This window comes from Protopterus annectens, chromosome 2.part2, assembly GCF_019279795.1.
Source record: "Protopterus annectens isolate FY-2018-M chromosome 2.part2, PAN1.0, whole genome shotgun sequence".
NCBI classification, from domain to species: Eukaryota; Metazoa; Chordata; order Ceratodontiformes; family Protopteridae; genus Protopterus; species Protopterus annectens.
In genome coordinates, this window is record NC_056730.1 from 86,654,642 (window position 1) to 86,681,622 (window position 26,981).

A 26,981-nucleotide genomic window follows, 5' to 3' on the forward strand; every position below is an offset into this window, starting at 1 on the left:
GTATACACCTGCCTTCCATGTGCGCGCCCCATCCAAGGTCTGAGGCATCTGTGGTCATGGTCTGTGTTATCTGTGGTTTTTTGAATGACATACCTGTGTTTGCCTGGCTCACCGAGGCCCACCATAGGAATTCCTTTTGTAGGCATGGAATGAGCAGTATGATTGTCTCCAAGTTGTTGCTGTGCTGAGACCAAATGCTTTTTAGGTACCATTGAAGCTTTCTCATGTGTAGTCTTGCTAATGGCACCAGGAGAATGCAGGATGCCATGTAACCCAGGGCCTGTAGAAATCTCCTTGCAGTCATCTGGGTGAGTTTTGCTAAACCTTTGAAGTAATGAGTTAACTTCTCTTGCTTGTCTTCTGTCAGTGTCAGATAAGCCATTTGAGAGGCTGTGTCTAATTTGGCTCTTAAGAAGATTATTTGCTGGGATGGCTGCAGTCTTGACTTTTGGAAGTTGACTGTGTATCCCAGAGCTTGAAGTAATCTTATGACATAGTCCAAGTTTTTTGTCAACATCAATTTGTCGTCCGCTTGTATGAGGCAGTCGTCCAGGTACGGGTAAATTTGTATCCCCTGGAGCCTGCAATGAGCAATTACTGAAGACAGGCATTTTGTGAATACTCTGGATGCAGTAGATAAGCCAAATGGCAATGCTGAGAATTGATAATGCTCTGGCCCTGCAAGAAATCTGAGGTATCTTCTGCAGCTGTGTCTGATAGGGACATGCAGGTATGCCTCCTTGAGGTCCAGAGTAATCAGCCAAGACCCCTTGCCCAGCATGGGAAGGAGTTGCTGTAGAGTCAGCATTTTGAACTTTGGTACTATGAGAAAGGTGTTTAATGCGGACAAATCCAGTATTGGTCTCCACTGAGATTCTTTTCTTGGAACAAGGAACAGTCTTGAGTAAAACCCCTGGCCTTGTTCTTGTTGTGGAACTCTTTCTATTGCTTTCATCCGAGTCAGCAGAGAGATTTGCTTGATAGCCTCTGCCCTCTGGTTTGGTGGTAGGTTTGGCATGCCTTGTTTTCTTGGCAAGGTATGAAAATGGAACCTGTAGCCTCGGTCTATAATGTCCAAAATCCATTTGTCCTTTGTCAGTCTGTGCCAATTTTCTGCAAACAGAGATAATTTCCCACCCAAGGGAGCTTCTATTTGTTCCCTGGCAGGCGGAAGTAGAGGAAAGTCATTGAGATTGTGGCTGTGGGGCAGGTGAAACCCCTGCGTTGCTTCTTTGGTTTCCTGGCTGCCATTGTCATCCCCTGTAAGGACCTCTGTATTGGCCTCTTCCTCGGCCACGTCTGTTTTTACCCCTTTGAAACTTTTCTGGATTAGGAAAGGACCAGTTTTTTGAAGGCCAATTCCTACTGAATCTGGGGGGTTGAACCTGCAGGAAATCTTTCACCGTCTGAACTGATTTTGCTTTCTCCTCGATGGTCTTTAACACATCCTTAGCATTAGCACCAAAAAGCTTGTTCTTTTCCAAAGGTGCATCCAGAAGTTTTGCCTTTACATGATCTGGTAGAGGTTGATCTTTTAACCATGCATGTCTACGAATGACTGCCCCTGTCATAGCTGCCCTACATGAAGCTTCCAGTGCATCATATCCACACTGTAGGAAGTGATTGCTTACTTGCTGAGTATTATGTACAGCTTCCTGCAAAGCCTTCCTGTCTAAAGGATCAGGAGTGGCCAATGTTTTTTGTAAATCTTCCAACAGGAAATCCTGATATTGTAACATATGAAAAAGGCAATTCAAAGCTCTCATAAAGTAGTGGAAGTGTAAACCTTTTTGCCCCATCTCTCTAATGACCTAGCTTCCCTGTTGGAGGGCAATGGACTTTTAGAGGTGGAAGCTGAAACTCCTTTAGGCCCCTGTGAAATAGTTTCCAAATCAGCAGTATGGGCCCTGAATAAATGGGAATGTGTTTCTGGAACACTGTAATACCTGTCTGGCTTGGCTGGAGCAGGAGGAAGAGAGTCAGGGGTAACACTAGAGTCAGAATATAAATCATCCAAAACATCAAGTACAGGAGGAATAGCTAAGGGCCTGTGCTGGGGCTTCTTAAGGAAAGTCCAGGCTTTCTGGAATCAGAATATTCCTGGCCTTGCCACTTGAAATGTTCCCTCATGGTATGCAGAACTTCCCCAAAAGAAATATCCTCAGGAGGGGAGGCCGAGGGGATGGAATCCTCTGCATCTGAGTCCTCATAGGTCTGGAAGAGCTCTTCCTGGTTATCAGAGTGGACAGAGCCCTCAGAATCTTCATCTGACGGAATAGGGTCAGAGGGTTCAACCCGGGGCCTTTTATCAGAAGGAGGCTGGGATCCTCTCTCAGGATGGGCCTGTGAACCTCTAATCATAGAAATTAAATCAGCAGCCATAGACATAATTTGTGTCTCTGGAGTAGGCTGGGGTAAGGTTTTAGTAGTAAGATGTTTTGTTTTGCTGGCTGCTTTAGCCCTAGTGTAGGCCTTAATAGACATGGCCATAGGAGGCCTGGCAGCTCCACGTGCAGGAGTGACCTTGTCTACAGCAATGGTCTCGGGCATTTCCTCGGTTTCGGTATCCGGAGGAAAATCAATAACTGGCGTCGGAGTGATATCCGGAATCGGAGTCGTTGGTAATCCGGTGTCTTCGGTTCGGAGCAGTGGAGAAACCGTCTCAGAGGGAACCGGAGCACTCACGATAGGTTTTGGCGTGGAGTCGGTGGTAGACGCGGGCCGAGGATGTTGGTCCCGGTGTTTTCGTTTCTTGGGAGTTTGCGATGTCGGAAGTTCCGACGGCATTGTGTAAGCAAATTTTTCGCCGAAAAAATCTTCAGCGAACTCCGCCTGGCGCCTAAGAGTGCGCATCTTGAAGCGAGCACAGGCTACACAGGCCGAGACGTCGTGGTCTGGGCCAAGGCAAGGAAGACAGTAAGAGTGGAAATCCTTATGAGGTATTTGTTTACCACAAGAAAGACAATTGTTAACTTTTTCAGTAATTTCTGACATCGGCTGAGGCAAGAAAAAGGTCCCCAACGGGGTACTTAGCTTTTTTGATGACTTCGGAATCGAAGAATACAGGAGCTGACCGACCGGCACTTGCGAACTGCTTCGGCTTCGGGCACCGCGCGGCAAGAAAGACTGAAGAAAATGGCGTCGGCTGATGCTTATGTACTCCAGCCACTCTGACGTCGGAGAGAAATGCGACATCAGCCGACGTCGGTCCCAGACTTTGGAATCCGGCCGACCGAGGGCTGCCTGAGGCAGGGCAACCCATATGTTATGACTGCAGTTGCTTTCTTGAAGGACATCTAAGTAAAACTAATCTAAAATACTATGAGCATCCATAATTTAATGTTATACTAAATAATGAAATATAAAAGACGTACGTTAGAAATGAACGGCAGACACCTTAACAATAATTTACTAGTAAGAAAAAGTTATTATTGTGAAATTCATCTCAGAAATACTTTCAGCTTTACAACACGGCTAAGACAGGAATCATCACTCAGTCCTGGCCAGTTGCAGGCACTAAGTCTTGCCAATATAATTCCCTCTTCTTAAGCAAAAGTGTCCATGGTCCTCCTCATATTTCTGGTAACTTTTTCTACCATCATAAATTTAAAATAATGTTCAGGATACATCTGGATGTGTTTAAAAAGTGCAATGGTTGTTTTATTTCTCAAAGTCATACCTGTGTTCATATATACATTCTCTTAGTTTTTGTTCTGTCTTACCTATATAGAAATGCAAACAAAGTTGACAAAGCAACGTGAACTACTCCTGTAGTCTTCACAGTTATATCCCCCCTTCCAAATGGTATTTATTACCAAGTACAGTAAAATAGAAGAACACAACGCAGCTGCACTACTGAAGGTAGAGTATAAATACGAAAATACTTTGAAAAAATCCTCAGTTCCACCACGGCTTACACCAGACAAAATTAAAAGCAAAATTTAATCTTCTATAAAACTTGAGTAAAAACAAACGTAGTGGAGCACATAAGTCTTCTGATAAGCGCTTTTGGCTTACTAGCCTTCATCAGATCAAGTGTGTCCAATGTGCTCCTCTCAAATTTAAAGCTGCTTCCACTCAATCATCGGTCCAGATATTCCTTTAATAACCAATAGGAAATCATATATTACATACTTCTGGTCCAGTCTCAGATTTTCTTCCTCTTTGGTATTTCTACCCAGTCACAGATGGAAATATTTCTTGAAATCTCATACAAAGCTAATTAACTATAAATGTACAAATAATAAAATAATTCTGGGATTATAGAACACAAGGGTATTATTCATTTAGTCGCCCATATATTTACTTGGTGCTCTTTATATCCTGAAGTTATTCGCTAGCTGATCAAAAAAGTTCATAGCCAATCATCTATTTCCTATGTTTACCATCCTCCAATGAAAAAACAAAGAAATTCAAACCATTCATCAGGCTCTGTCAGCACAACTCTCTAATCAGAATCAAATCCAATCAGGGTCATTTTCTCTTTCATTTTTCTAATCAGATACACTTTGCAGTGCAAGTATTTTTTTATGCGCTTATGGTGTAGCGCTAATCATAGCACAATCTGTCATTGAACCACATCCACCGGGTTTACTAATGTATAGAAAAGACAAGGCATCCTCCAATGATGAAATGAGGACATTCTAACCATTCATCAGGCTCTGACAGCGCTGCTCTCCAGCCAGTCATATCCAGTCAGGGCCAATTAGATACACTTTGTATTGCAAGTGTTTTTCACGGACTCATGGTGTAGTGCTATTCACAGCACAGCCTGTCATTGGACCACATCAACCAGGTTTGCTGTTGTACGAAATAGGCAAAGCACTGTCAAAAAAAGTAAAGAGCAAATTTGAAGTGGTTATTAGCTAGGTTGGTGTTTACCAGCCATTAGATCAAGTCTCTAATAACCATCTTCTTTTGTCACAAACCACCACATTGCAAGAATTGTTTGCTGACCTGCAATGCATAACTCATAATTGAAAAACAGGAATTACATGGAAAAAATAATGTCAGCACACATCGCAAACAGATAAGTGACGATGAAAAGTGATTTAACTTTTCAATTAGTTTCAGAGGCAATAACTTATTCAAGAAAGGGCTACTGCATATTTTGGTTCTTAGCCAATCTCTGTCTCAGTTTACATTTTCCAGCCAATAAATCCAACGGCCAATCGCTGACTCGTTTACGAATAATCTTCCAATGAGACTTGTATCCAATCATAAATTTCCTGCTATGTCACCAACCAAGAGGAATAGTATCCAATACAAGTGGAATTTCCACTTATTGGGCCAGTCCCAGTTACTTGGCATTTTTCATAATGGTATAAGCGCTCTTGGTCATTGATCAGATAGCGCTACTTAAAACGAGCAAGACATTTAAAAAGAAAATCATCAGTAGGCAACATACAGAAATTGTATATTAGATAGCCATACTATAATAAAATACATACGGAAATAATTTCACTTTTTCAATCAGTTCCAAAGGTGATAACTTCGAAAAAAGCTGTTATGTACTCCGATTCTTGGCCAATCATTATCTCAATTTTTGCTATCTAGCCAACGAATCGTATACCTAATCAATGTTTCCCTTGCTAGTTATCTTCCTATGAGACTTGCATCCAATCAAAGAGTTCCCATAAAATGACACCAGACATCTTAGTTTAAACAGTTTAAGGACTAGGTATGTAAGGCTATGTTTAACGCAGTTAATTAAGCAACCAGGTACATCATCAGACCCCATGGAGGAAGTATTTTTGGCCTTGGTTAGCATATTCAGTGAATGATTTTTAGTGATAATTGAGGGAGTAAGAGATGCAGGTACTTCAGGGCTTTGAACAGAAGTCTCAGTGGTGAAGTTGGCATTAAATGTGTATGCAAGAATATTAGCAATGTCTACTGGATCAGAAAAGGAGTTGTCATTATGAATAAGTTCAAGGGAAAACATTAATACCAGATTATAAGTTGTCTTTCCAAATAAAACAGTACCAGGGCTTAGAGTCGCTCACTTTCTTCAGTTTTTGCTTTAAAAAAAATAATTAGGAAAATAAACAAGAAACATCTCCATTAAACTACCACTCATGACAGGGGTAATCATACATCCATGGAAATGAAAACAAACCATGCTGACACATCCCCAGTCATAAATGCCATACATCACCTTTAATCTATCCAGTCATTGTCAGTCAAAGATCATTCAACTACTGCCCTGCCTCAAACCCCATTCCTCCTCCAAAATACCACCCTACATGTACTGCTCCCACAATTCCCAGTTTTTTTTCCATGCAATTTGCTACCACTCTTTCCCAAAGACCCCACCTCCAGCTTTTCCATCTCCACCACCATACTCACCACTTCCAGCACAGTTGGTCTAGACTCTGACCTTCATCCTCTATTAACTGCCTTCCAGACAGCCACCAGAATCAAACCCAGAAAAGCCCCACCATGTCCAGGCAACCCTGATTCTGCACCACAGCCAAAAAAAAAAAAACAACTCTCCAGGCACACCCAGCATCCCTGCCAGAGTAGCCTAATTCTTGAGGTAAAAGACTGAAAGCTAAGGGGTTAATATTGCCACAAGTATGACCCCTTTCTTGCTTTACTGGAGAGCTGTGCTGAGTTTTTTTCCTGACTAAATATCAAAACATATTGAATGGCGCACACAGCAATAGGCCTGCTTTGTGTTTTCATCTAACATTTTTCCAATAAATGCATACATGTCAACATAAGATGAAAAACTTAGAAGATATATACACAATATATACTAAAAACGTTTAAAACAAGAAATTTAATGATGACCCCAAAAGTTTTCTTATAGAGAATTTGGAAACAGATTAAAATATTACCATCTACAAAAAGAAGAAATCAGTACATTTTGGAGAAGTATTTATGAAGAGCCTTTTGAGAAAGTACAGTTGTGTACACTTACCATAAATGTAGATGCTCGAGTGTATTCACTGTTGCAGTCATTACATTTGGGTTATCTGCTTACAGTAGCCCTCAGTCGTCCTGATTAACAAAGTCTTGGGTCCTGCGTCGGTTGCTGTCCCTTTTTCCATGACGTCAGGGGTATAAAACATGCAGCCAACGCCATTACATCAGTTTTTCTTGCCCCAGATGTCAGGTGCCCCCTAATGGGAAGCAATTAAATCTATAATACAAGATATACCGCCAACAAAAAAAGCAAATACACCAAAAAGCTTTCTGAGCATAGTAAGTGAGAGTAGAGGTACAGCCAAAAGAAGAAAGGGGGCTGGAGGGAAGGTAACCAGGACTGCAACAGTGAATACACTCTAACATCTACATTTATGGTAAGTGCACACAACTATACTATGTTCTTCGTGTTTCACTGTTGCAGTCATTACATTTGGGTAGATTCCCAAAGCTAAGGTTGGGAGGAGGAATTTAAATAGAATTAGAACCATCTAGAAGGCCCTGCAAGACTGCAGTGTTAAAACCAGCTCTGGATTTAGAGGAAAATTGGCAAATGATAATGCTCAGTGATAGCATATACAGAACTCCACGTAGCAGCTTTTACGATTGTCCCTTGTAGGGACGCCCCTGAGAAAGACTGTAGAGATAGATGCAGCCCTGGCTGAATGGGGTCTGATGCCCTGTGGGATAGGTTTTCCATGGTGCTTATAGCTGAAATGAATGCAGTGGCCTATCCACTTTGAAATGGTTTGCTTTGAAATAGCTTTCCCCTCCGTCTCTGCAGCAAATGCCACCAGCAGTTGATCAGATTTCCTTTGAGGTTTAGTCCTGTCCAAGTAGAATCTAAGTTGTCGGTGCACATCTAAGGAGTGCAGTTTCCATTCCCCTTTGTTCTGTGCGTTAGGAAAGAAAGTAGGCAAATGAATGGACTGATTATGAGCCACGCTGGATACCACCTTGGGCATGAAGGAGGAATTGGTTCTGAGGGACACCCTGTCCGCATGAAAGATGATGAAAGGCTCCACTGTCATAAGGGTCTGTAACGCGGAAACCCTTCTTGCAGAAGTGATTGCTAAAAGGAAAGCTGTTTTCCAGGAAAGGAATTTTAAATTTGCAGTAGCAGCTGGCTCAAAAGGAGGAAGAGTGAGTTTCTCCAAAACAAAGTTAAGGTCCCAGGCTGGAGTTGGAGCTCTCCTCACTGGCCTTAAATTTCTGGCCCCTCTGAGGAACTGCTTGAGCAGTGGGTGAGAGAAGAGGGGAGGCTCTGCGCTATAATGAGCTGAAATGGCTGAGGCATGAATTTTGATGGAGGAAAAGGACAAGCCATTATGAAGCATCTCAGTCAAATATTGTAGAATCAGAGGTAAATTGGGCACTGCTGCACTCATCCCTTGAGATTGGTTCCAGGTACAAAATCTTTTCCATTTTGCAGCATAAGATTTTCTAGTACTAGGCCTCCTAGCTTCTAAAATGATATCCATCACTGATTTACTGAGGGGTGGTAAAGGAGAGATTAGGTGATTAGCCAGGCTGCTAGGTTAAGGGGTTTGCAGCTGAGGATGCAGAATCTGGTTCTCCTGCTGAGACAACAGGGAAGAAGAATGAGGCAGGTGCCATGGGGCCAAGCATGACACACTGCACAGGAGGGGGTACCAGTGTTGGCGTGGCCAGTCTGGTGCAATTAAAATCATCTTGGCTTGTCCTGTTTGATCTTTAGTAGTACCTTGGAGAGCAGAGGCAGAGGAGGAAAGGCATAAACTGATAGGTTTTTCCAGCTGAAGGATAGAGCATCCACTTTCCAAGCTAGTTTGTGGGGAATCCTTGTGCAAAATTTGTCCAATTGATGGTTCTGGGGGGAGGCAAATCTTTGTTCTAGTTTCCACTCGTGTGAGAACGAGGTTTCTGCTTAGTCCATCTGCCAGTGTATTTAGATTTCCTGGCAGGAACTGAGCTTGTAGATTCACTTGTTAGCTCAAGGCTGTGTTCCACAATGCCATGGCTAGTCTGCAGAGGGGGTAAGAATGTGTAGCCCCCCGCTTGTTTATGTACGACATGACCGTGGTGTTGTCCGCCTTTACCATTAGTTGTCCTGGAAGAATGTGGCCCTTGAAGGCTGTCAGAGCATTCTGTACAGCTAACATTTCCTTTTGATTTATGTGTAGGTGCATTTGACTTGGGTTCCATTTGCCATAAATGCACTTCCCTGCCAGGTGAGCCCCCCCCATGCATAGTCTGATGCGTCTGTTGTTAAGGTTTGGGTGGCAGGGGGTAGTGTGAATGGCAGTCCTTTGTTTTGGTAGCAGGCCTCTGCCCACCAAAGGAACTCTAGGCGTAGACAAGGTATGATAGGAATCATAGCTTCTAGGTCCTGTGAATGTTGACACCATAGGCTTTTGAGATACCACTGCAGTTTCCTCATATGCAGCCTTGCATATGGAATGAGAAGAATGTAGGTGGCCATGAACCCCAAGGCCTGCAGTATTTGCCTTGCAGATAACTGGGTTTTTGTGGCCACTTGTTTGAAGTAGGTTGTCAAATAAGTCCGTTTCTCTGGTGTGAGGAAAGCCATCTGGGAAGTTGTATTCAATCTTGCTCCCAGGAATACAATTTGGTGACAGGGTGCCAGGTGTTATTTCTTTTCATTTACGGTGAACCCCAGACAAGTCAGTACCCTTTGAACAAAGGCCAGATGATTCAAAAGTATGTCCTGGCTTTCTGCCTGAATTAGACAATCGTCCAGGTATGGATATATTTGAATATTTCTTTGCGTGCAGAATGCAATGACTGGAGCTAGGCACTTTGTGAATACCCTGGGTGCAGTAGATAAGCCAAAGGGCAGTGCAGAGAACTGACAGTGCATGTCGCCTGCTTTGAAGCGTAGGTATCTTCTGCAAGACTCCCTGATAGGGATGTGCAGGTATGCTTCTTTTAAGTCTAGTGTTGCCAACCATGCATCTTTGCCTAGCATAGGAAGCAGCTGGTGAAGAGTCAGCCTCTTGAATTTTGGAATCACCAGAAAGGTATTTAGAGTAGAAAGATCCAGGATAGGACACCATGTATTGCCTTTTCTGGGTACCAGAAAAAATCTCGAATATAAACCTTGTCCCTTTTCCTCTTCTGGTACCAATTGAATAGCCCCTATGTTTAAGAGAGAGAGTACTTGATTTTGGGCCTCTGCCCACTGATTTGGAGGTAGATCTGTTGGTAAGGAGTGGAAGTGAAATCTGTATTCTTGGGACACTATATTTAAGACCCATTTGTCCTGGGTAATGAGTTCCCAGTTTTTGGCCTGCAGACCAATCTTTCTGCCTAAAGGAGCATTCAGTTGGGAAGTGCTTGGAAGTTTTAAAAGCAAGTCATTGAGACAGTTTTCCATAAGGGGAGTCTTACTACTCCCTGATTTGGGTGTGGAAACTCCTCACTGCTTAGTCTTGTGTGTCCCCTGAGACTGAAACCTGGGGTTTCTGCTATACCTGGGTTTGGCTTGAGAAGACCTGGAAGGGGCTGGAAAGGACCAATTCTTAGAGGGCCAATGCCTACTAAACCTAGGAGACTGAACTTGTAAGGAATCTTTAACAGTTTGCATAGATTTAGCTTTAGTTTCCATCTTTTTAAGAACTTCCACAGCCTTGCTGTCAAACAGACGGTCCTGATTTAAGGGAGCATCCAACAATTTAGCTTTAACATGATCAAAGATTCCTCCTTAAGCCAAGCATGCCTTCTGAGCACAGACCCAGTAACAGCAGCCCTGCAAGAGGCCACTAATGAATCAAATCCACATTGCAAAGTATGTTTTCCAACCTGTTCAGCAGAATGCATTAAATCCTGTAATTCTTTATTTTCCGCACAATCAGGAATCAACATCATTTTCTGTTTAAACAATCCAAAAACATGTTGCTGATACTTTAACATAAGAAACTGGCAGTTTAAAGCCCTAATGGCCAAGGTTGCAGAAGTGTAAACCTTCTTACCTCATCTATCCAGCACCCTGGAGTCTCTATCAGAAGGGGTAGGATTTTTAGCATTAGAAGCCTTAATGCCCTTGGGTCCCTGTGAAATGGTCTCTGGATCCGCAAAAGGATTTTTAAAAAGGAACTTGTGTGAATCAGGAACCCTGTAATATTGGTCAGGTTTTCTGGGAGCAGGAGGCAAAGAATCAGGTGCCAAACTAGATTCCGAAAAAGAATCAACAATGTCTAGTACAGGAGGAATAGCTAAAGGCCTATGCTGAGGCAGGAGTAAGAAATCCCTAAGCCTCTTTTTTGAATAAGAAAAATCCTGGCTTTCCCAGTGGAAATGCTCCCTTAGAGTATGTAAGGTTTCACCAAAAGAAAAATCCTCTGGAGGGGAAGCGGAGGGAATAGAATCCTCTGCATCAAAATCCTCATAAGTAGATAAGGACAAATCCAGATCATCAGAAGAATCAGAAAAATTGGAATCCTGGTCAGAAGATTCATAAACTACTTTAGTCCTAGGTCTCTTAGAAGGGGGAGGTTGGCTTCCCCTGATTAGAGTTATAAGATCTTCAGCCATTCTTATCATTTGTTTTTTAGGCATTGAGGCCTGAGCATGCTGCCTGGGTGTCTTTTTTTAGGCATGGTTCGAGATTTAGGCCTAAATGAAGAAGTAGGCATAAGTTTAATATGCAAGTCCATAAGCCTGAATACACCCTCAGAAACCGGTGTCTGCACAGCGGCTCCAGACCCATCCAAAGTAGAGACATCTGCGGGTTCCATAGTTGAAGCATCTCGCGGCATACCAGACTCTGAATGGGTCTCAGTAGAGACCTGCGAATCAGAAGTAGTGGGTATCAGGGGCTATGAAAGCTGAGTACAGGCGAATTGGTGACTGGTTTAGGAGAAGCGTCGTGGGCAGTTTTGGACCTCTGCGGGTCTGTCTTTATCTTTGCATTTTTTCGAAATCCCAGTAGTCGGATGGCTAACCGATGACATTTCTGGATAATTAAACAGAGAACCAAAATATCTGGAGGCAAAAATATACAGACGACAAATAGTGCACTTATTAAATAAAGCACAAAACCGACAGCAAGGTACGTCGTGGTCAGGGCATAGGCAAGGAATACAGTACGAATTAAAATCTTTATGAGGTATTTGCTTTCCACAAGTAATGCAATTATTAACTTTTACTGACATCAGTAAGGAACAAGAAAAAGTTTCCCCAATGGGGTACTTAGCTTTAGTTGAAGACTTCGGTTCTAAAACTTGAAAACGAATATTTCTGGAGTCAGCCGACCGGCACTTGCGAACTACTTATGCTTCTGGCACCGCACAGCAAGAAAGACTGATGTAATGGTGTCGGCTGCATGTTTTATACCCCTGATGACCTGACATCATGGAAGAAGGGACAGCAACTGGCACAGGACCCAAGACTTTGTTAATCAGGCCGACTGAGGGCTACTGCAAGCAGATAACCCAAATGTAATGACTGCAACAGTGAAACACGAAGAACATCAGCAAAGATGCAGAATGGACAGAGGAGTTAAGACAGGCATTAAAAAGTTCTAATATAGAACACATGAAATAGGATGAAGTAACAGTCAAGGAAATTGAGACAAAATTAAGACAGGTGCCTAAATGGAAAAACAGGGGATCTACATGCAGCACCTAATTTCTGGCTAAATGTATTAACGTCTTTACACAAAGATTTAGCCCAGAGTAAAAAACGTATATGCACATCCCAGACAGACACCAGCCCGGTTAATAAGAGGAAAAATACACTCCTCCTTAAACATGAGCTTGCAAGCCATCCCAAGAACTATAGACCAATAACTTGCTTTTTAACAATATATAAATTATATATACGAGAACTGATGCAGAATTTATAATCACTTGGAAAAAAATGTAATCTTGTCAATGGAGAAAAAAGGCAATAAAAGAAAATCATATGGGGCAAATGACCATCTACTGTTAAAGTCAAAAAAGAAAGCTATAAAATTAGGCATAATCCAAGTATGGCATGGATAGATGACTAAAAATAAAAATAATTTCAACAAAAACCCATATTCAGAGGTTATGGAATGCTTACAGATGCACAAGATATACCAGACACTGATCAATAACGTAACCGTAACTTTGAAACAATGGCAACCCACTTGACAATGAAGTCATGATAAAGGACAAATTCTAATCCCAGGGATATAGGATATGAATCCAAAGGGAGACACTGCAGAGTGATTTGTTGTCATCACTGCTGTTTTTGCCTTGTCCTTAAGCAGATAAATTTCTTACTTAAATTAGAATGTGACTATAGTTAGATTTCTAAAAACAGTCTTCTCCAAAGGTATCTCATCTACTTTTTGCAGAAGATTTAAAATGTGTAGCTCAAACAGGCACCTGAAAACACAACTGCAAATGATTAAAACCTACTCCAAATGATGTAAGAACAACATTTGATTGTGATAAATGTGCAAAAACAACATTTACAGTAAGAAAGCTGAAGCACCAAGAAAATATCACCCTGGGATAGGAATGTAAGGGAACTTGAGCAGGTGAGGGCATATAAACAGTTGGGAAAATATAAAGAACTAGCTTTAAAACATGAACAAGTGAGAACAATGTTTAGTCAGGAATACTAACACTATTAAAACTGATGCTGACAACTACCCTGACATCTAGGAACAAAGTACAAATTATAAAACTTCTTGATCTTCCGGTTCTAACTTTTAGCTTTGGTGTGAATGACTGGTCTCAAATAGCACTGAATCAGTCGGACAAAAAAAAACAAGAAAAAATACTTTGTGCTTATCACATGATAAAGTACTAGTGCTTGACAATATTACATATCCCTCCTTCTTATGGAGGTTTGGACCTTCTCAAACTTGACCACATGTAACTTGGATGACTGGATGGAAAACTGCAAATTCACCCAAGGGGTTTCATCCGTGTCCCTCTTAGATAGGGGCAGTTGGTGCTAATTTATATCTGCTTATAACAGACCGCATTTCTAGACACTTAATGAAGAAGGGCTGAACTTAGCTAGCCTTGTAAGGGCCCTAGAGCCACTAGCCTAGTAACCTCCTATGTATAGGCCTGCAAATGAGGGACTTCATACATACTTGTTGACATTACCAAATCCAAGCCTAGTAAAATTCTAAAGCATGAAGAAAACAAGTCTAAGACAGACTACCAGAAGCATTCTGGAAAGGATTAAGAAAGGAAATTAAATCAGAAGTATACTAAAATCAGGCAGCAAAAGAAAGTGCCAGAAAACAGAAATACAGAAAAGGACCAGAAGAAAAGGAAAAGAAACTGGAAAGCCCATAATTATAATGGCAAGTTTACAGAATATGAGAGAACATACTGCTTCCAAACACGGCTGCTAAAATGATTTTTTGTATGGTCAATAAAAGAGTTTTTTTTATACAAAAAAGTAGTTTTAGTAGCTGTATTTGGAAGGGGTTTGTTCTCTCATATACGTTTATCATTTCCATTACTACGACCTTAACTGAGTGGTCTACATTTTCTGTGGTTTGTTTGCAAGTATACAGAATCCCTGAATAATCACATGTTGATCAAAATCTGCCGCATGAATGGTTAAGGAAAGGTAAACTTGCACCAAAATATGAAAGGCTAACACTGGTAACACAGAATAATGGGCTACGTGCATCAGTTGGTTTACACAGTCTACACAAAAAGTGGGTGATGCAGGCAAATGCAAGTTTTGTTATACAGAAATAGAAAAAGTTGCTCATCTTTTTGCTGCTAGCAATATATTCACTGGAGAATTAATGAAAACATGAACCACAAAGCATTACTGATAATGAAGTTCTGTCCACATGAGATCATCCTACACCAATGGCTGAGAAACAAAAGCAAGAAAATGAGATATTGTAGTCAAAGAAAAAAAAAGACAAAAATATCATTAATCACTGGAATAGCTATATCCAGTGATTGTATTACGGATTATGTCCTACATAGTGGCAAACACAAATGTATAAATGCCAGTAAATGTGAGAAGAAACTAGAGCAATGAGGGATAAGATAGCTGCAAGAGTAGTAGGAGCAACATGGCTAATAAAAAAGAATGTCCAAGCATACTTAAATATGCTACCAATACATGTAACTTTGTATTAGCTGCAGAAGGAAGAAATTCCGGGTACATTGAGAGTGCTGAGCAAAGCACACTTAGTAAACATGAAGGATTGAAGCAATAACAATTTCCTGAACTTTACTAATACACTGACTCAGAAACAAGGTCCATTCCTGTCATGGTATTAGAAATCCACATCTGGAAAAATTAAAAAAAAAAAAAAAAGGATAAGGGCATAATGCAAGACTTCTTTCTCTGCTGTTTGCTCTTGAAGAGTTCCATTTTAACTACTTAGAAATTTTAAAGATTTGGTTCCTCTTCTATGCAACTGATCATTCTGTCTCTAACTACCCACTTAATTTACTTCAGGGTTTTGGGGGTAGCCAGAGTATATCCTGACACTCAACTGAAGTTAATCCTTATAAAATAGTTTTAGTTTATCATTTGTGTAGCCATTGCCGTGGTGGTACGGCGGTAATGTTGTTACCTCACAGCAAGACGTTCTCCCGTTCGATTCTCGGCATGGCTTGGGAGTGCCTTCTGTGTGGAGTCTGCATTGGGTTGAGTAGCGTTCGAAAGACATGCGTGCGTAAATGGGCATGCCTTCATTGAAGGTTGGGCGTCGAGCTGGCACCTCAGCATTTCGTAAAAAAATCTACTGCCAATCATTAGCAGACCGGAGTTCTGCTGTGGCGACCCCTTACTGGGAAAAAGTCGAAAGACAAACAATGTGTAGCCATTTGTTTTTCTACTGTACTCTTGGCTTGAGCTGCAGCAGCTTACTTGATGTAGATGACTGAGTATAAAGGAACACCCCCCCCCCCTTTTTTTTTAATTTCACTACCCTGTGACCAGCATGCCAAGTCAAACATTTGGCTAGATCTCATTTGCAATTTTCTTGAGGAATTCTACAGGGCTGGATGGGATAGTAAGAGAGAAATAGCTTTAGGTCTAGATATTTTTTTTCCCCCAATTTTTTAAGGGTCGGACTGTTTAGTAATATTTACCTCTTAATTAAAGTGCAGTATATTGCTAAACATTTATATAAAGGAAGTTGTTATAAATGTAGTTTTTATTTGCTGTATTGCCTTAAATTGGCCTTCTTGGTAGTGATACATTTCTCTGTCTGGATTTTCCAAACTTAAAAAAAGTAAACAGATCAGCCATTTTATCTTCTTTCTATGCACAGCAAGGAGTGTTCTTCTGATAGTAATATGCTGCAACAGAAAAGAAAGATTTTTACATCAAATTGCAGTGTAAAGCAAAAGTAATACAACGACAAAGACAACAAAAAATGTGTCCCTCAAATGTACAATACCACAAGGAAATCCTGGATGTGACACAGCCTGTGCATCACGGTACAACAATACAAAAAATAGTTCTCCACTTACCTTGTATAATTTCTTACTGAGGTTACACAGCTTTGGCTTTAGCAAACGTGTAAAACCCTCTGAAGAGCAGCACTTCCTGGGACAGAATGGGGCTGGGCATGTTCTTCTGCAAGGTTTGCATGGGTAAGGGTACACAGCAGACAAGTTGTTTAAGGAAAACAGTGGATAATTTTCTTCACGGGTATTGTAACTTAAGTACATCTCTGTAAGGAACTTAACATACTAGCAGACATTCGAATGGTTCACTGTTGCAGAGAATTGACTACTGATACTTCTGCTGCTGAAGGTCTATGCCCAGCCTGACCTATACTATGGCTGCTCTGTTTCCAGTTGTGTGAGATATGGCATGCATCTGTCTTCTGGTGAGCAAGGCAACAAAAGGAAACACAGAGCCAGACATCTGGAAACTATTTGGAAACTGGCTTTTAATTTATTTTACCTGCAAAGGATACAAAAAGTTAAAGTTATGATATTTTGTCTCCTCTCCAAGTACCATCTCAAGTTGCCTATGCACATCCAAAGAGTGCAAAACTCTCTCCGCCATGTTCTAAGGGTTAGGGTAAAAAGAGTGAATGGTGACTGTAGGCATAAAGGAAGGGTTCATTCTCAGCCTGACTTTGTCATTACAAACACCAGAAATGGTTCTCTGCACGAGTACTCATTTCTAACATTCTCCCAAATGATGTGATGAACATAAGGGTTGTTTTTCATTTCAGTAACATTAGGGGTGAAACTACTCCTGGTTCAGTGGGTGCTTGTGTGCATTTTTCTGACAAAATTCAATTTCCATGGTCTCTTTTCTAGATCGTCTCAAATGCCACACCTGTTTGAGGAACTGTCTGACTGCATGTAAAGATGTTAAAAGTAGGTATAGAAAAACATTAAAGCTAACAAGGCTGAAAAGGTACATTTTTGTTATACGTTACCCCCATTCTGTCTGCTGATCAGCAGTCATATCCAAGTCAATTGGCCCACTCATTCCTCATCACTGTGGTGAGTATCCATGGGGGGGGGGGGGTCTTCATTAATACAACCATCAGGGGTGGGTCATGTTTTTCTTTCTGTGGCTCTGAATCCTAGTGTACACTCAACAATGCAATGGATGGGACACGGGGCATTCCAAGAGCTGTCTGCAATGAAAGTTCCCCCACTTTCATAAGGGATGATGCCAGCATGCAGTGTTACCCATCAAACTCCTTGCACAGGCAGCGGTTTCCAGAGTCTCTACAGAGAAATCATACTCTTTTGTGTGCTTCCTGGGCATCTGTAACAACCCCCCCCAAGTGGCAAGCAAGCAAAGCCCCTGCAATCCTCTCCCATACTGCCTCCATACCAGGGCTGCTAATCAAACTCCAGCTGCCTGTATTACAGTGTGGACTTCGTCTCTATACACCGCAAAAGCAAGCTGAGATGCGTCTTTACTGAGGCATATGCCAACATTGTCCTAAAGAGCTAAGACAAATGCTGTAGATTAGAAACTTCCAAACCACTCTTTCTTTCACTCGGTTTTCTTACACAACCTCCAAAACAGCTACCATTCAAACATATGTAATAAGTCTATATGTTTAACCATGAGTAGCAATTAAAAGCTACCCTCAGTTCATTCATTTTCAATGTTCAAATGGAAAACAGCTTGCTTAAATTGTGAACAGTGCTTCAAATTCCAAAAGCCTATGACTCACTTCACTCTTATGTGGCACACTAAGGCAGTTGGACAGAAGCTGTTTATGATCAGAAACCCAATCATAATATTTTATATTAAAATAACAATTACACATTTATGTATATTGACTGTACACAACAATCAGTGTGCCCTTAATAAAAACAGCATTATCCAATAAATCTGGCTGCAAAATAAAAAGAAAAACATAGCAATTGCTATGACTGCAAAAAAAAAAAAAGCCACAGATGATTTATCTCCATACTCCAAAACAAAAAACTTAAATTCCTGCATCATCTAGTAATATGAAATCTCATCGTCCCATACATTACAGTACTACTTTTCAGTGCAGAATAATATAATAAAATAAAAGAAATGTAAAGAGAAAAACATTAATGGGGCAGCATGAGTATGCAAACATCCATATATAAAGAGGTTTATATATGCTCAATCCTGGTTCCCTTTAAACATGCCAGAAACGGAAGAAATTCAGTTTATTTGCAGCAGTCGGTGCATGCATGATCAACATACAGACTACATCACCAAGCTGTCCCACTGCAAGATGAGATGGAACAGAGAACTTCTTCCACCCAATGACATTATTCAAAGAGAATAAAAATGCCTGTTAAAACATTACTTTATAACAGCAATAACTGATAAACCTGGGTATGAGCACTGCAGGTTTGCATATGGCTGACTGTATCTGACCTCTTGACTGCACCCTTGTGAGCTACCTCACCAGCATCACTGCCGAACAAACAGCATTGTGCCTATTTGAGGCCAGTTTACAAAAACAAATCAGAAAATTTGTATTGCTCCCTAAGAGAAATGCATACATGCTATTCATTTACCTTGAATGTCTGGCTCAGATGACAACTGTGGAAGTAAAACACAGGTTAAAACCTTTTCTCCCGTCTCTGGGTCAGCATCTGTCTGAAATGTGAGTAATGGCTGAGATTGGTTTTCAGACAACCACAGAGCCTTCAGCTGTAGGTGTGTCAGTGATAAAGGCAAATGAGTCAACCTGTCAAAAATAAAAAAGAAATGCTGAGTACTGGCAAGATGTTTAGTTTTGCAATATTCTAAAATGCATTCATGACAAATACGTATTTCAGTAATCACTATGCTATATGTAAGTGCATGAATACACGAAAATGAAACTTCCTCCTCCTGTGAACGTACTCATTTCAACACCCCTTTTAAAGCTTGTAACGTACTAATTCCTCTTGACCCAATGTATATTACATATGGCTGACTATGCACTAAGAAAACTGCTGCAGCTAAATCTGCCTCAGTAAAACCGATTTTAATAGATACTTTTCTTAAACACATCTTTAAGAATACGTGACTGATAAATGTTTTTTTGTTCGCTCCTTATAGTTTTATAAGCCATTCTTAAACCAGGGCAAAACATTAATGTCAATGCTCAGTGCCTATTTTCTAAAATGAGCTAATTCTATGAACTATTGGAAACTACAGAAGAAACAAGTCAATCAGCAACACCAATTAAAGCATAAGGAATCAAGAATAGCAGCCTGACAAAAAAAAACTCAGTTCAGTCAAAAGGGGAGATGCAAGCTGTACATATATTTAAGTGAGCAAAGAAAGGAAAAGGAGAGATGAGGAAGCTTACATGAGTGATGAAGGGTAGCAAAGTATGATGCGGTACTCACAAAGAATACAGGTCTAGCAGAAGTGTCACTGATGAAGAAAATTATTTTAATACTATATGGTCATGAAAGAACTCAATCTAAAAGTGCACACGTCAAAGAGGCCATGTAATTCTTAAAAGAACTGGTGGTAAATAGTAGTTACATAAAAATGCTCATCTTAACAGTGTATGTTCAAGTAGCAGGATCACTGCTGCAGTTCACTTCATCTCTGGGAATTAACTGAAGATGAGTCCCATTCTTCTGGCTAGATCCCTAGAGTGCAGCTAACCTCTTCCCAGCATGAAGCAAGTCCTCCCAACATATTCTGTTAGAGCAAGTGCTCCTCAACAGGCATGCCAGTAGGCTCTGGGCAAAACTTTCATGACTGGTATGTAAATGTGTCTTTATAGTGGGGCCTCTTAAATCACCCTAGGTGCACAGGAAAGAGGGGCCCTGTATGGTGAGAACAATCCTTGTCTAAAGAAGCTTTCTGAAGTTAAAACCACAGCCTCAACTACCACTCCTCCACTGAACTTCTACTGTTGGGAGAGATGACGGAATAAACAGGGTAATACTATGGGAGAGAGCTCTTATTGCAGCAGAGAACTACAACTTGACAGTCTACTGTCGTAAGGATCACTACTGCAGTGTACTCCCTTACAAACGGGCAAAGACTAAAACAGTCTGCAACCTAAGGGATAGTATGACACCAGACCGGGGAAAAGGTTACAGCATACCTTGCAGAAAGTACAGTTCTGTAAAATCTTACCATAACAGTAGCTTTCCTTTTCTCTGTTGCAGTATTCATCAGCTATAGGATCTCTTGCCAAGGATAGCCAACATCCAGCCAGTATACCAAAGCCTTTACATCCTCCCAGCATTGTACATCAGTTGTATGCTCCCTGACCACGTGTAAGGCATTAAAATGATATACATATGCTGAGTACTCAGAATTGAAGTGCCCCAGGAGAACTACAGCAGCCCCAGGAGAAGGAAGAATTGGAACATCCAGGAGGAAAGAGAAACAGCAGAGCAAGGTGGCAAAGACACATTGGCCAGCAAAGTGCCCCCAGATGAAGAAAGGTAGAGGGCGTGAGGGAAGGTTTGAATAATGCAATATTGAAAAAAAGTACATCTACTGTTCTGGTAAGATTTTACACAACTGTACTATGTCTTCCATATCACTGTTGCAGTATTCATCACCTATGGGAAGAGTACCAAAGCTGCCATAAAGGATGGGAGAAGCAACACACAGAGGAATCCTCCACAAACACATGAAGGATAGTACTGGCAAATCCTGCCCTAGCTCTGAAAATTACATCCAGCTTGTAATGTTTAGTGAAAGTCTGGACAGAGTACAAAGTAACGGCTTCAAGGATAGCTCTAGTATACAACCCTTGATGAAAGCCCCAGAAGAGGCTACTGCCCTGGCAGAATGAGCTTGAACTGAAGCAGAAGGCTGTTTACCAAGAAATGAATAGCAAAAGGAATGGCCCTAGAAATCCAGGAGGAGATGACTTGCTTAGAAACCGCCAAACCCAATGTTCTGGAAGGAAAAGAAACAATTCGCTCAGATTTGTGGATATCTTTTGTTTTATAAAAATAATACCTAAGCTGCCTATGTAGATCCATGGTGTGAAGAACCTTCTCATTATCAGACTGCAGAGAAGGAAAATAGGAAGCAAGTTGGGCAGACTAATTAAAAGTCAACACATTAACCACCTTGAGCATAAAAGGATTATTATGCAGAGATGCCCTGTCCCTATAAAAAAAAAATCAAAAGGGAGGAGATACCATTAGAGTCTGAAGTTCAGATACTCTCTTGGCTGAAGTAAGGACATCTAATAAAACAGTCTTCCAGGTACGATGTTGCAAATAAGAATAAGAAGGCTCAAAAGGAGCCAGAGCCAAATTTTCAAGGACAAAATTAATCTCCCAAGATGGAGGAATAGTTTTTCACAGGGAACTGATGTGATGAACACCTTTAACTCATATCAGAGTGACGCCTCCAGGTGCATCTGCAGTTAACTCCTACTGATGCCTGCCTCTAGGCGTCAAATATTGCTTGTTCATATTTGCATCAATAACTCTAAAACCATGCTATTTACAAGGTTTTAAAATATTTCATATTAAAGCTTACACAACAGCAAACCTCTATCCAATTCATTACTTTTATAAAAAGTACTTATAATAATAATAATTTAGCCTATATAAAATTAGGAGGATCTACGTCTGAATCTATTGAAATTACTAAAGGTACCAAACAAGGATGTCCAATGTCCCCAATTTTATTTGCATTAGCAATACAACCTTTTTCTTTGGCAATCCATTCTAATTCCAAAATTAAAGGTTTTAACATATATAACCAACTTGACTCTAAGATAACGCTATTTGCAGATGATATCTTACTTACTTTAATAAAATCAGAAGAATCCTTACAAGAATTAGACTAGTTAAAAAATGTTACTGCATCTCAGGATTAAAAATTAGCAGTTCTAAATCAAACCACATACTATTAAAGAAAAAAATCAATGATAACACTACATCGACTATAAATGAAACAGTTGTGAAACGGGTCTCTTCTTTAAAATATCTAGGGATTGTACTATGTGAAAATAAGAAGTTATGTACTCACCATAACGTTCCATCTGAGTAGGTAAACTTCATTTATGCAGCAACCTATGGGATTCGGATCCGAGCCGGCAGTTTTCAACAGCTTTAGATCTGAACTCCAAGCTCCTCCCCCTACCCATAATCCCCTGCCAACCCTGACTGACCTCAGATCAAGTTTGCCCAAAAGCAGATACTGCTCGAAGACTAATACTTTTCAATATAAAGTGGGTAACACCCATGAACCTGAGTATGAAAACATTCATAAGTGAGGGGGCAGGAGGGAGGGACGGTTGCTGACAAATGAAGTTTACCTACTCAGATGGAACATTATGGTGAGTACATAACTTCTTAATCTGAAGTAGTTAACTTCATTTGTGCAGCAACCTATGGGACAGAGTCCCCAGTTACCTGAACCTTGGGCGGCCTTCATGGAAGGATGTTTCGGAGCACTGCAGAGCCAAGGGATGCTCTCCCTCTGGAGATAATGTCCAATTTATAGTGATTGATAAAGGAATGAGATGAGGCCCAAGTGACTGCCGAACAAATATCATCCAAAGAGACTCTAGCTCTAAAAGCCGCAGAAGTAGACATAGACCGAGTAGAGTGGGCATGGACTCCCTGAGGTGCGGGTCTGCCAGAACTTTCATATGCCAAAAGGATACACTGTGAGATCCATCTAGACAGCGTGACTTTAGACACAGATTTACCCAAGTTAAATTTGGCAAAGGAGACAAACAACTGGTCAGATTGCCTATGACCAGATGTCCTGTGGATGTAGAAGTGAAGTTGGCTATGCACATTAAGTGAGTGTAACTTGTATTCCCCTTTGTTTTGGTAATTAGGGAAGAAGACTGGTAGGTTGATGGACTGGTTAATATTCGATTCAGAGGCAATCTTGGGAAGAAAGGAGGGATTGGTCCTGAGGTAGACTGAAGCACCAGTGTTAAATCCCAAGGAGGGACTACATCCTTCACTGGAGGTCTGAGCAGAAAGGTGCCCTTCAAAAAAGTCTTACACAATTTTGTGGTGATCAAAGGGCCCAGTTCATTTCCCACGTGATAATGAGAGATAGCTGCTAGTTGAACCTTGACTGTGGAGGAGCTAGTCCCCCCTGATGAAACAGCCCTGACAGGAAGTCTAATACCACTGGCAAAGGAGCTGTGAAAGGATCCAAATTTCGACGTTCCGCCCAAATGGAGAAATGTTTCCATTTGCTACTATAGACCTTTCTAGTAGAAGGCTTGTGCGCTGCTACTAGAATAGTTTTAACTGGGGAAGAGATACCGGGAGTTCTAGCTACAAGTGGAACTGGAGCAGCCAAGCTGTGAGCTTGAGATTGTCCAGATTCGGGACTGGGAGATCTAGGGGGTGGGATATTAGATCCGGACGGGGATCCAGAATCCAAGGAGGATTCACCAGATGAGACCAAAGGTAAGGGAACCAGGGTTGACGAGGCTAGAATGGGGCAATGAGGATTACTCTGCTCCCCAACCGGCTGGCTTTCTGCAGAAACTTCAGCATCAGAGGAAGAGGTGGGTAAGCATAAAGTAGACCGGGAGGACAAGCATGCATCAGAGCCTCTCTCAGAGGTTCCCCGGAGGGGGAAATGAGAGCTAAGTAGTCGTAACATTTTTTGTTCGAGGGAGAAGCAGAGAGATTGCAACAGGGTTGACCCCATTCGGCAAAAATCCGATTCGCTATCTCGGGATTCAGAGACCACTCATGTGGTAACAGGATGGTGTGACTTAGTCTGTCCGCTAGGATGTTGGACCAACCCGGAATGTGCGTTGCTATAAGAAAGCGGTTGGTGGAGATCGCCCATTCCCACACCATCATGGCCTCTCGACAGAGTGGGTAGGACCTGGTCCCCCCCTGTTTGTTGATGTACCAGACAAGAGACATATTGTCTGACTGAATCGCAATAGTTCCTACAGGAAGAAGGTGCTGAAGTGCTTGCAACGCTAACAGCACTGCCCTCATCTCTAGAACATTGATATGCAGAGAGGTCTCCGTGGGGGCCCATGTGCCTTGGACTGTCCTGCCCGAAAAATGCCCCCCCCACCTGAGGCGGGAGGCGTCCGTGGTCACCATGGCTAGGGGAGGGGCCATAGAAAAGGGGCGTCCTTCCTGGAGGTTCGGAGACTGGAGCCACCATAAGAGGGCCCTCCTGCAAGCCCTGCTGAGGGGAATGGGATGGTTCAGAGGAAATCAAAGGAAGGACCACTGGGCCTGGGGGGTCCATTGCAAGACCCTCATGTTCAAACGCGCCACTGGCAAAAGGTTGATTGCCGCCGCCACTGAGCCTAGAGCCCTCAGGACCAATGCTGCCGGAGGAGCTGGAGAATGTAGAATGGCCCACACATGAAGCCTCAGGGTTCATAGCCGGTCTGTGGTCAAGAAAGCTAGGAGCTTGTTTGTGTCTAATCTTGCCCCTATGAAGTCTATAGTCTGAGTCGGGGTAAGAGAAGGCTTCTCTATGTTGATAGTGATCCCCAGCCGGGGAGCTAGACGAAGAAAGGAGTTTCTGGCTGCACAGAGTAGATGCCTTGTCGGGGCGGTCAGGAGCCAGTCGTCCAGGTACGGGTAGACTTAGATTCCCTGGAGCCTCATGTGGGCCACAACCACTGCTAACACTTTGGTGAACACCCTGGGGGCTGTGGTGAGACCAAGGGGAAGGACCCTGAATTGGAAATGACTGGCTCCTAGCCGGAAGCGGAGGAACCTTCTGGATCGCCTGTCCATCAGAATGTGGTAGTACGCATCCTTGAAGTCTATAGAGCACAGTCATTCTCCCGCAAAAGGGGGAGAATAGATTGAAGGGTGACCATGCAGAATTTCTCTTTGGTTACTGACAGGTTCAGGGGGGTGAGGTCGAGGATAGGTCTTAAGTCCCCCGTCTTTTTTTGGCACCAAGAAGAACCTGGAGTAAAACCAAGACCCGCACTGGTCTGGGGGGACATGTTGGATGGCTCTTTTTTCAAGCAACTGTTGGATTTCTGTTGCTGCAGCCTCCCTCTGGTCAGGTGGGACATCGGGGAGGTATCTGTGGCTGCGTGGGTAAAGAGAAAAGGGAATCTGATATCCTCTGGATATAATGCAAAGCACCCAGTGGTCTGTCGTGATGGACTCCCAAGCTGCTAGGTGCTTAGAGAAACGCCCCCCGACTGCCTCCAGAGTGGAGCAGTTGGGCAACCCCTCAGGGGTGTTGCGTGGGTTGATCCGAGAAGGGTTCTCTGGATCCAAAGTTCCGTGGGCCCCCCCCCTGCCTCTAGGGCGGCGTCCACCCTGCCCTCCTCTGCCGCGGAAGGGCTGGGAGTCCGGAGCGGGACGGGACTGTTGCAACTTCTGGAACCACATCTTCGTCTGTCCCTTTTGGTTCTTGGAGAAGGACCTCTGGGGAGCAGAGAAGCAGACTCCAACGGCAGACGTCTTCCCGTCCTCCTCGCTCTGGACCAAGGTATCGCGAATAGTTTTGCCAAAAAGGACAGAACCATCGAAAGGGGCATTAGCGAATAACGCCTTGAAGGGTTCTGCGAAATCACAGTGCCGGAGCCAGGCCTGACGCCTCATGACAAGGCCCGCTCCGCTGGCTCTAGAGGCTCTTTCTGTGGCATGGGATAGTAGCCACATAGAGGTGTTTGATATGGATCGGAGTGTGGCCATCTGGGTAGAGTGCAAACGTTTGTCCTCCGCCGACATGGACTCGGGGGGGGGGACGCAGCATACTCTTTGATAAGGTCCCGCTGCAGTCGAAGCACATGTGCCATGTAGTTCAGCGACCTCACAGAGAAGGTAGCCAAACTAAAGACCCGCTTCCCTAAATGGTCCATCGACCAAGACTCCTTGCTCGGGGGATGAACCGAGGGACTCTCCTGAGCTAGTTCCCTCTTGGTGGCCGCCGCCACCAACATGGCATCTACAGGGGGACCCTTACTCCAGTGGGACTTGTCAGAGGGTGGGCTAAGAATCTTGTCTGGGCGCTTGGGGACTGGCTCCACAGTGTCCGGCTCCTTCCATGCCCTGGTAGTAATCAAATCTACCAGGGGGTCAGCCGGAGGGAACACCCAAGAGGTAGACGGGCCTGCTTCAAACGCCTCCAGGAATGCGGATTTGTCAGAGGTAGGCTTTGGGGCAGACCACCCCCCCTTTATCCTGAGCATCTCCATGATGTCACCAAATGAGACATCTTTGGGGGGTGATATTGGGGAGCCTTCCCCCTCCTCCAAATCAGTGTCCTCAGTCAAGGACTCGGGGGAGTCCAGGTGCCTCCTTTTGCACTTTCGCTTGTGAGGAACCTCCTCGGGGCGGCTGTCCGAGGAGGTCTCACTAGCCACGTCTTGTTCCAAAGGATCAACCTGGGACATCAGAGCAGGCTGTCCCTGGGGCCGGGTGATGGAAGTCGGGTCCAACAGAGGAGGAGTGCAGGGTGGAGCCGTGGCAAGGGCCGGGGGCCTGGAATCTCTCAACAGGGCCCTCTCCACCACGTTGAATGCCGAGGGAGAGCTGCTCTCTCTGGGATCCAAAAGCAGACCCTCACTCGAATCCAACGGACGGATCGGGGCCCGCGCCGAAGCGATCGGATCAGACAGACCAGTATGCTCCGACCTGGATGGAGCCGAAGGCATACCGATACCCCCGGATCCAAAGCTCAGCCCTCGGCTCCGAGAGCTCGGATCCGAAGAAAAT

The 26,981-nt window shown here is 42.9% G+C and overlaps 1 protein-coding gene across 1 annotated transcript in view; it reads right to left on the reverse strand.

Annotated features, from left to right (window-relative positions):
• Nucleotides 1-26,981, reverse strand: part of LRRC1 (leucine rich repeat containing 1) — a 990,271-nt gene that overhangs the window by 252,376 nt on the left and 710,914 nt on the right. Inside the window, exon 11 of the mRNA XM_044063772.1 lies at nt 18,882-19,054. Coding sequence (XP_043919707.1) covers nt 18,882-19,054 — 173 coding nt within the window. The remainder of the gene's footprint in view (nt 1-18,881; nt 19,055-26,981) is intronic.